The sequence below is a fragment of the Mesoplodon mirus genome, assembly GCF_964341445.2.
Source record: "Mesoplodon mirus genome assembly, contig: HAP1_SCAFFOLD_1455, whole genome shotgun sequence".
NCBI lineage: Eukaryota > Metazoa > Chordata > Mammalia > Artiodactyla > Ziphiidae > Mesoplodon > Mesoplodon mirus.
This window is the reverse complement of record NW_028294690.1, coordinates 25,004-36,081: the sequence shown is the minus strand read 5'-3', so window position 1 is coordinate 36,081 and position 11,078 is coordinate 25,004. Positions and strand designations below refer to the sequence as shown.

Below are 11,078 nucleotides of genomic sequence, written 5' to 3'. Positions count from 1 at the left end.
AACGTATAGCATGGTGACTCTAGTTAATGAAACTATATTGTATATTTGAAAGTTGATAAGAGAGTAGGTATTCAAAGTTATCATCACAAGAAAAAAAATGTATCCATGTATGGTGAAAGGTGTTAACTAGACATATTGTGGAGATCATTTTGCAACATATGCCAATATCAAACAATTATGTTGTACATCTGAAACTGATCTGATGTTATATGTCAATTATACTTCAATTAAGTTGTTTTTAAAGCTGCTATAACGATCATTTCCTGGTTTTGTGTGAACATAGGTATTTGTTTCTTTGGTGTAAATACCAAGGAGTGAAATGGTTGGGTTGTATAAATGTATGTTTCATTAATTTAACAAAACTGCCAAACTGATTTCCCAAGTGTACCATTTTACATTCTCGCTAGCAATATATGAGAGATCAGATTCTCCATTATGCCAGCATTTGTTATTGTCACTATTTTTCATTTTAGCTGTCCTAATAGATGTAGTGATATCTCATTATGGTCTTTAAAAATTTTTTTAAACCTCTTTGTTGGAGTATAATTGTTTACAATGTTGTGTTATTTTCTGCTGTATAACAAAGTGAATCAGCTATATGTATACATGTATCCCCGTATCCCGTCCCACTTGCGTCTTCCTCCATCCCTCCCTATCCCACTCCTCTAGGTGGTCACAAAACACTGAGCTGATCTCCCTGTGCTATGTGGCTGCTTCCCACTAACTATTATACATTTGGTAGTGTATATATTTCGATGCCACTCTCTCACTTCATCCTAGCTTACCCTCCCCCCTCCCTGTGTCCTCAAGTCCATTCTCTACTTCGGCTTCTTTATTCCTGTCCTGAACCTATGTACATCAGAACCTTTTTTTTTTTTTTTTTAAGATGCCATTTTTATGTGTTAGCATACGGTATTTGTTTTTCTCTTTCTGACTTACTTCACTATGTATGACAGTCTCCAGGTCCATCCACCTCACTACAGATAACTCAATTTCATTTCTTTTTATGGCTGAGTAATATTTCATTGTACATATGTGTCACATCTTCTTTATCCATTCATGTGTCTATCGACACTTAGATTGTTTCCATGTCCCGGCTATTGTAAATAGTGCTGCAATGGTTATTGTGGTACGTGACTCTTTTTTTTTTTTTTTTTGTCAATCTTTACCAATTTATTTTATACAAAACAGTAGCAATGTAGAATATGGGAATTATCTTCCGCTGCCACACATGCAAGTTGTGAACATTCCAAGCCAATGTATACAGTTTGGAGGGGAAGGCTAAACAATAGCATCAACCATGCTACTGAACAGAGGAATTTTTTTATCTAAAAAGACTAAAAATTAGATAGCAACGTCTTAATATTGCTCTCATCATTGAAGATGGAAGAAACATAAAAAGTGACTTTTGTTAAGATTAAAAAAAGGAAAAGGAGAAACCAAGAGGCTGCTACAGCACTGCCTTACAGTCAAACCATCATATTTCAATATTTGCATACTTGATAGCAGCATTATTTTTACTGAACCGTGTGCACCTACATTTAGAAATACATCAAAGCAAAATATTGTGCCAGTCATCCATCAAGATGCAAAAGAAAGCAAGCAAACAAACAAAAAACTCTAGGATGAACATATTATATGTAGATGAACATTTATGGAGACTGAATCAATATCTACATTCTTGGGCTGTTCCATTCTGCCACAATAAAAGCCTCAACTCAAATTGTCAACTGTGCATTTTTTGGAGGATTTGAGTTTTTCCAGTTCTTATTATACTGCATGCTTGGAACAAAGCGGGTCATAATAAATCCTTCTACACAACGAACTTCAAGTAGACAGTTGAAAATAGTTTTACTACTTGTAAACACACACAACAAGAAAAATACAAGATTCTTTTTATTTTTAAAGAATCGGTGCTTCCAAAAGCACATTATCTTCTATATCGACCTCTCTCCCCTCGGTCTCTGTCCCGATCACATAATCGCTCTCTTTCTCGTTCTCTATCACGTCCTCTATCTCGTTCTCTGTCTCTTCTGTTATCTCTAGGGCGATCTCGCTGTCGCTCCCGATCTCTTTCACGAGGTCTACTTCTCCGACCGGTGACAACAGCTTGTGTTCGACGAAGGAAATCATCCACCCTCATATCATAATCATGTAGTCGTTTATCTCTGTATCTTGCTTCATGTGGTACTGGGTGATGTCCTGAGTAGGGGGGATGAGCTTGAGGAGGTGGAGCATGGTGCTGATGGTGTGGAGGTCGTTCCATTCCAGGATAAGGAGTCATTCCTCGCCGAGGTGCTGGTGGTCCCAGGTTATGAAATTCCCTCAAATAATCATTGTAGGACCCATTTAAAAACACATCTCGGGGAACTCCTGAAAACCGTCTATCTACTTCCTGGTATCGTGGATCCTTTAAATACCCTGGTGTCTGATGAAACTCAGGGGCATAGTCAATCCTTGCTTTCTTTCTGCTGTTATGAATATCATAATCTTCTGGTCGACGCCTTCCCACATCCCGGACTGGTTCTCGACGGGATGGACGATCTCTTGACTGGGGCTGAGAATGCATTCTTCTCTTGTGAGGCATTTTATGAACGACCTGATGCAAGTCAATACTTTCATCAGGGGGAAATAGAAGACAAAGCTGCTTTCCACATTCAAGTTCAATTTCCTGTCCATCACGTGCGATGTTTACTGGCTTATGTCCATTCCAAGGATTGGTGAGATGAGCCGACTTAGTGAAGGGTAGTCCACGCCTGCAAATCCAGTCAATTTTAAAGACACCTCCCAGCATTTTAGCGTTCATTCCTGCTGGAAGTACCCAATGTATAGGAGATCCTCCATGGTGTGATTCTGAAGAAAGTCTTGCAAATCCTTGAAATTTTCCACTGTCTCTCACAGAAAATATTAAGATAACACTCCTTGCAGATCTGAATGCAGCATTTAATTTCTTCTCATTTACTGGCAGTGTAGACCATACACCCTTAGCTTTGGCAAGGGACACATTCTCATGGCTGTTACTCTCTATGAGAAAAAATCTCGCATCCTGTAGGACATATTTGAGTTTACTGGTTTGATCTTTTCGGACAACATGAACGGCAGATTGTAATTTCGCGTGCTTCTTTTCTGAACCTGCATATGACTCTGATGCAGAGCTTCCACTTGTATCAAAAACAATAGGAGATACGCCTCTAGCTCTCTTCCTTTCCTTCTTTTTCTCCTCTGATCCATCTGTTCCTGAACCAGATCTGACAGGCCCATCCGTGAAGGAAAGAGAGTCGATAGCCTCCCTTCGGGTGTCATAATCATTTCCCTCTTCCTTCTGGTCTCTCTCATCCTGTTCATATTCTTCTTCCTCCTCCTCCTCTTCCTCCTCCTCCTCCTCTTCCTCTTTTTCTTCCTCCTCCTCCTCCTTCTCCTCCTCTTCCTCTTCTTCTTCCTCCTCTTCCTCCTTTCCATCGTCATCCACCTCTTCATCTTCCTCCACATCTTGCACCCCTTCCTCCTCATTCTCAGTGTTGTTGCCTTGCTCATCCGAAGAACCACTGCTGCCAGTCTCATGGTCAGAGGCATGTTCTTCAGAGTTCACTTCCTCCTTAGAAGACTGGCTGGATCTGCTTGCACGTCTGTCCACTTCAAGCCCAATTCTCTCAGAGCCATCTGGTGTAAGGGATTTGACCCTCCTTTCAGGATCCCTTTTCCGCACACATGTTTTCTCAGGTTGACTCTTATAAGGTTCTCTGGAGGCACTACTTGACAAACGAGTCTTCCGATCAGCTTCTAGACGTTTGTATCTTTCAGATCTTTGATAGTCCTCATTTTTATACTCTGTGACTGGCTTTCCGTCTGTACTAACCATTCTTTTGTTATTGCTGACTGATGAGCTCAGTGGCTTAGAAATCAATTGTCTTGAAAGAACAGAAGGCTTTTGTTGCTTTGTGTCAGTAGATTCCATTCGGTCCCTTTTTCTTTTTGAACCCTCTTCCTCATTTTTATCTGGTTCACTCTCTGGATTATAGAGTTCATCATCCTGTTCTGGTATTTCAGACACAATAGCATCTAGAACAGTAAGTTCTATATCTTTCTCCTCTCGGCTGTCGGCCGCCATTGCTCCCCTCTTGTTTCCGCCGCCGCCGCCGCCGCCGCCGCCGCCGCTGCTCCGACGTGACTCGGGCGGGCGCCGCAGCCGCGGCAGCAGAAGCACAGGCGCGTCCGTCAGTCCGTCCGCTGGGCTTGCGCGCTTCGCACGTTAGCCTCTACCACTAACCCTTCCCGACTCACCCTTCCTCCTCACTTCTTCCCTTTCTCCCTTTTCCGCTTTCCTCCTTTCACTCCGGCCTCCCCCACCCTAGGCCCAGCCTTCCCGTTGGGGCTTAGGGACGGGAGGCGGTAATGGGGAGGGAAGGGAAACCATGGAGGCAGCGGGCAGCGGTATAATGGAGCCGTGTGAAACGATCCCCCTCCCAAAATGCCCTGCGCTGCTTACGCTTCGTTCCTCCCTGGGAACGTCACAGTGCCCCGTGACGCTTTTTGAATTATGGTTTTCTCAGGGTATATGTCCAGTAGTGGGATTGCTGGGTCATATCGTAGTTCTATTTTTAGTTTCTTAAGGCACCTCCATACTGTTCTCCATAGTGGCTGTATCAGTTTACATTCCCACCAAGAGAGCAAGAGGGTTCCCTTTTCTCCACACCCTCTCCAGCATTAATTGTTTGTAGGTGTTTTGATGCTGGCCATTCTGACCGGTGTGAGGTCGTACCTCATTGTAGTGTTGATTTGCATTTCTCTTATGATTAGTGATGTTGAGCATGCTTTCATGTGTTTGTTGGCAATCTGTATATCTTTGGAGAAATGTCTATTTAGGCCTTCTGCCCATTTTTGCATTGGGTCGTTGGTTTTTTTTTGAGTTTGATTTTGGAGATTAATCCTTTGTCAGTTGCTACATTGGCAAATATTTTCTCCCATTCTGAGGGTTGTCTTTCCATCTTGTTTATGGTTTCCTTTGCTATGCAAAAGCTTCTAAGTTTCATGAGGTCCCATTTGTTTATTTTTGTTTTTATTTCCATGTCTCTAGGAGGTGGGTCAAAAAGGATCTTGCTGTGATGTATGTCATAGAGTGTTCTGCCTGTGTTTTCCTCTAAGAGTTTGAAAGTGTGTGGCCTTACATTTAGGTCTTTAATCCATTTTGAGTTTATTTTTGTGTATGGTGTTAGGGCGTGTTCTAATTTCATTCTTTTACATGTAGCTGTCCAGTTTTCCCAGCACCACTTATTGAAGAGGCTGTCGTTTCTCCACTGTATATTCTTGCCTCCTTTGTCAAAGATAAGGTGACCAGATGTGCGTGGGTTTATCTCTGGGCTTTCTATCCTGTTCCATTGATCTATATTTCTGTTTTTGTGCCACTACCATACTGCCGTGATGACTGTAGCTTTGTAGTACAGCCTGAAGTCCAGGCGCCTGATTCCTCCAGCTCCATTTTTCATTCTCAAGCCTGCTTTGGCTATTCGGGGTCTTTTGTGTTTCCATACAAATTGTGAATTGTTTTGTTCTAGTTCTGTGAAAAATGCCATTGGTAGTATGATAAGGATTACATTGAATCTGTAGATTGCTTTGGGTAGTATAGTCATTTTCACAATGTTGATTCTTCCAATTCACAAACATGGCATATCTCTCCATCTGTTTGTTTCATCTTTAATTTCTTTCATCAGTGTCTTATAGTTTTCTGCATACAGGTCTTTTGTCTCCTTAGGTAGGTTTATTCTTAGGTATTTTAGTGTTTTTGTTGCAATGGTAAATGGGATTGTTCCCCTAATTTCTCTTTCTGATCTTCTGTTGTTAGTGTATAGGAATGCAAGAGATTTCTGTGCATTAATTTTGTAGCCTGCTACTTTACCAGATTCATTGATTAGCTCTAGTAGTTTTCTGGTACCTTCTTTAGGATTCTCTAGGTATAGAATCATGTCATCTGCAAACCCTGACACTTTTACTACTTCTTTTCTGATTTGTATTGCTTTTATTTCTTTTTCATCTCTGACTGCTGTGGCTAAAACTTCCAAAACTATGTTGAGTAACAGTCGTGAGAGTGGGCAACCTTGTCGTGTTCCTCATCTTAGTGGAAATGGTTTCAGTTTTTCAACATTGAGAACGATGTTGGCTGTGGGTTTGTCATATATGGCCTGTGTTATGTTGAGTTCCCTCTATGCCTACTTTCTGGAGGGTTTTCTCATAAATGGGTGTTGAATTTAATCAAAAGCTTTTTCTGCATCTATTGAGATGATCGTATGGTTTTTCTCCTTCAGTTAGTTAATATGGTGTATCACATGGATTGATTTGCATATATTGAAGAACCCTTGCATTCCTGGGATAAACCCCACTTGGTCATGGTGTATGATCCTTTTAATGTGCTCTTGGATTCCGTTTGCTAGTATTTTGTTGAGGATTTCTGCATCTATGTTCATCAATGATATCGGCCTGTAGTTTTCTTTTTTTGTGGCATCTTTGTCTGGTTTTGGTATCAGGATGATGGTGGCCTTGTAGAATGAGTTTGGGAGTGTTCTTCCCTCTGCTATATTTTGGAAGAGTTTGAGAAGGCTAGGTGTTAGCTCTTTTCTGAATGTTTGATAGAATTTGCCTGTGAAGCCATCTGGTCCTGGGCTTTTGTTTGTTGGAAGATTTTTAATCACAGTTTCAATTTCAATGCTTGTGATTGGCCGGCTTATATTTTCTATTTCATCCTGGTTCCGTCTCGGAAGGTTGTACTTTTCTCAGAATTTGTCCATTTCTTCCAGGTTTTCCATTGTATTGGCATATAGTTGCTTGTAGTAATCTCTCATGGTCCTTTGCATTTCTGCAGTGTCAGTTGTTACTTCTCCTATTTCATTTCTAATTCTATGGATTTGAGTCTTCTCCCTTTTTTTTTCTTGATGAGTCTGGGTGGTGGTTTATCAATTTTTTTTATCTTCTAAAAGAACCAGCTTTTACTTGTGTTGATCTTTGCTATCGTTTCCTTCATTTCTTTCTCATTTATTCCTGCTCTGATCTTTATGATTTCTCAGCTAACTTTGGGTTATCTTTGTTCTACTTCCTCTAATTGCTTTAAGTGTAAGGTTAGGTTGTTTATTTGAAATGTTTCTTGTTTCTTGAGGGAGGATTGTACTGCTATAGCCTTCCCTCTTAGAACTGCTTTTGCTGCATCCCGTAGGTTTTGGTTGGTCGTGTTTTCATTGTCATTTGGTTCTAGGTATTTTTTGATTTCCTCTTTGATTTCTTCAGTGATCTCTTGGTTATTAAGTAGTGTATTGTTTAGCCTCCATGTGTTTGTATTTTTGACAGACTTTTTCCTGTAATGGATATCTAGTTTCCTAGTGTTGTGGTCGGAAAAGACACTTGATACGATTTCAATTCTCTTAAATTTACCAGGCTTGATTTGTGACCCAAGATATGATCTATCCTGGAGAATGTTCCATGAGCACTTGAGAAGAAAGTGTATACTGCTGTTTTTGGATGGAATGTCCAATAAATATCAACTAAGTCCATCTTGTTTAATGTGTCATTTCTTTTTTCACAAACACACACACTTTATTTTATTTTTTCAAGAGATAAATAAACTGACACCAAGCATTGTAAATGGATGAACACAAAAAATACGACAATGAGTGCAAATACCAAACACGAAACACACTCATACTATGTCATAATATTGACATTCAGTCCAGTAATCCTCCACTGTAACAGCTCCTTTACTTTGCAGTGAAAATTGATTTGTATATGTTTTGCCTCTGAGTCCTCGTGGGATTTGTTTTTTATTCAAACAGAAAGTCACAAAAATTATAATCATCCTCATCAGTTCACTCAGTCCCATGTAATTAATTTTTTTTAATCTTGATCTTTTGTTAGCACCTTTATGAATTCATCAGTTTTCCATTAGAGCTCTGAAAATGCTTATTCATTCAGTTCAGCAGTATAGTCAGTTACCAGAAACCTGTACTTGTCAGAGTCTTTCCCATGAATTCCTTGAAGACGAATGTGTCATTTAAGGCTTGTGTTTCCTTATTTATTTTCAGTTTGGATGATCTGTCCATTGGTGAATGTGAGGTGTTAAAGTCCCCTCTTATGATTTTGTTACTGTCGATTTCCCCTTTTATGGCTGTTAGCATTTGCCTTATGTATTGAGGTGCTTCTGTACTGGATGCATAAATATTTACAATTGTTATATCTTCTTCTTGGATTGATCCCTTAATCATTATGTAGTGTCCTTGTTTGTCTCCTGTAATAGTGTTTGTTTTAAAGTTTATTTTATCTGATATGAGAATTGCTACTCCAGCTTTCTTTTCATTTCCATTTGCATGGAATATCTTTTTCCATCCTCTCACTTTCAGTCTGTATGTGTCCCTAGGTCTGAAGTGGGTCTCTTGTAGACAGTACATGTACAGGTCTTGTTTTTGTATCCTTTCAGCCAGTCTATGCCTTTTGGTTGGAGCATTTAATCCATTTAAATGTAAGGTAATCATTGATATGTATGTTCCTATTACCATTTTCTCCATTGTTTTGAGATTGTTATTGTAGGCCTTTCCCTTGTCTTGTGTTTCCTGCCTAGAGAAGCTCTTTTAGCATTTGTTGTAATGCTGGTTTGGTGGTGCTGAATTCTCTTAGCCTTTGCTTGTCTGTAAAGGTTTTAATTTCTCCGTCGAATCTGAAGGAGATCCTTGCTGGGTAAAGTAGTCTTGGTTGTAGCTTTTCCCCTTTCATCACTCTAAATATGTCCTGACACTCCCTTCTCACTTGCAGAACTTCTGCTGAAAGATAAGCTGTTAACCTTATGGGGATTCCCTTGTATGCTATTTGTTGTTTTTCCCTTGCTACTTTTAATATATTTTCTTTGTATTTAATTTTTGGTAGCTTGATTAATATGTGTCTTGCCATGTTTCTCCTTGGATTTATCCTGTATGGGACTCTCTACCCATCCTGGACTTGATTAATCATTTCCTTTCCATAGTAGGGAGGTTTTCCACTATAATCTCTTCAAATATTTTCTCAGTCCCTTTCTTTCCCTGTTCTTCTTCTGTTATTCCTATAATTCGAATTTGGTGTCTTTCATGTTGTCCCAGACGTCTGTGAGTCTGTACTCAATTCTCTTCAATCGTTTTTCTTTATTCTGCTCTGCAGTAGTGATTTCCACGATTTTATCTTCCAGGTCACTTATCCATTCTTCTGTCTCAGTTATCCTGCTACTGAGTTCTTCTAGAGAATTTTAAATTTCATTTATTGTGTTGTTCCTCATTTGTTTTTGTTTTTTTTTTTGCTCTTCAGTTCTTCTAGGTCATTGTTAAACGTTTCTTGTATTTTCTCCATTCAATTTCCAATATTTTGTATAATCTGTACTATTATTGCTCTGAATTCTTTTTCAGGTAGACAGCCTATTTCCTCTTCATTTGTTTGGTCTGGTGGGTTTTTACCTTGCTCCTTCATCTGCTGCAATAACAAACAAATGAATAAAATATGGTCCAGCCCTCATGTTACTCTAGTGAGAAAGAGCTGGTAAAAATACATTGCAATAAAGAGGGATAGACACCATGAGAGAAATCTACATGAAACAAGTGGAGACACATGGAACAGAGGGTCAATTCTACTCAGAGAGGCAGGGAGAGAGAAGGCTTCACAAAGGAGATGAAATAAGCTGATCTTAAAGGGTCCATAAGAAGTGTTGAGCAGGTCATAGAGCTGTGCATTTTGTCCAATAGACTTTGGTGACAGCCCAGGGAAACGAGGGCCCTGGGTGATGGCAGTAAGAATGGGAAAGAGGAGTGTAGAGGCTTGAGGTAGGATTATTAGGGGGTGACAGTTACATGTGGTGTCCAAGGAGAGCAATGAGCTGAAGTCCTGTGACTGGGGTGCCATTATCGGGGACAGTTTGTGGAAGAAGAGAATAGATTTATTTGAGTTTGTGGCACCTATAAAATAGAGGTGTGGATAAAAGACAAAAGAAAGGAGTATTGGGTTTTGGCAATAGCTTTTTGTCCAGAATGACTATTAAAAGCCATGTTACTGATAAGGAAAGAAAAGGATCATCCCTGACTTTCCCCCATTACCTCAGGTCAGTTTATTAGCCTTGCCATGGTCACCGGAGGCTCAAGCAATGTAGGAGATGAGATGTGATTTCCACAGGTGAGGGTTGGGGACCATGGCCACATTCAGTCCTCGGCTGGTTAGACAGAGTCTCTCTCCTTCTCTGGCATCTGGATTTGCTTTCTTAAGGAAAAGAGAAAGAGTGTTATTTTAGCTAGTGGATGAGCAACTTTTGAGAACTTAGGTATTCATTTAAGCTTCTCTTGACAGGTATTTATTGGGCAAATGTTTATTAGTATGTACTAGGCACAGTTATTGAGGTTGGGGATGCTGTAAGGAACAAAACACAGCCCCAGCTGTCCTGGGACTTAGGTTATGGGTGCTGTGAGCTAGTAAGTAAATACAGAAAGGGGTACGCTATACAAATGCCTGTGGGAAGAGGATCCAGGAAGATGGCACAGCCAAGCGCAAAGGCCCTGTGGCGGGAGCAAATCCAGGTTAGCTGCGTGCGTGAGTAATAAATTGCTCTTCTGGACCATCACCTCTTCCCCCGTTGAATTTCAGGAACGGGCTCTGAATTTCTTGGTTACTGAGTGAAACAAATTCTCCTTGAGAGGATAGACATCCTGTTACTTGGTGTGGCTCTAGACCTGATTTGTAACATGAATGAGAGCCTTGGATAAGCTTTGGAGATTTTACTTCCTTGGAGCTCAAATGCTCTGGGAAGCAACTGCCATCTAGTGGCGAAATGAGGAAACATGCCTGGTAGATTGGGAAGAGAGGAAGCTCAACCTTGGATCGCTGGCTATGGAATTACTCTGAAAATCTGCATATTTTCCACTCTCACAAAATCCACGTAAGTTGAACAATAAGCTCCAAAGTAACCTCTGTCACAATTGTTTTCTGACAGGAGGAGGCATTTTCTTTGACATGTACTTGGCATTTTAACGTTTCCGTATTTAATCTTCACAGCAACTCTGCAAATTGGCCGTTTTTATTATCCTCATTTTGAA

General features: G+C 40.2%; 1 protein-coding gene across 1 annotated transcript; it reads right to left on the bottom strand.

The window, feature by feature from the left end:
• Nucleotides 1-1,855: 1,855 nt before the first annotated feature.
• Nucleotides 1,856-4,868, bottom strand: LOC309798042 (YTH domain-containing protein 1-like). The gene has a single exon (XM_082646375.1). It carries the CDS (start codon nt 4,106-4,108, stop codon nt 1,931-1,933), a length of 2,178 nt encoding a protein of 725 aa, XP_082502501.1. The 5' UTR covers nt 4,109-4,868; the 3' UTR covers nt 1,856-1,930.
• Between the last annotated feature and the right edge of the window lie 6,210 nt (nt 4,869-11,078).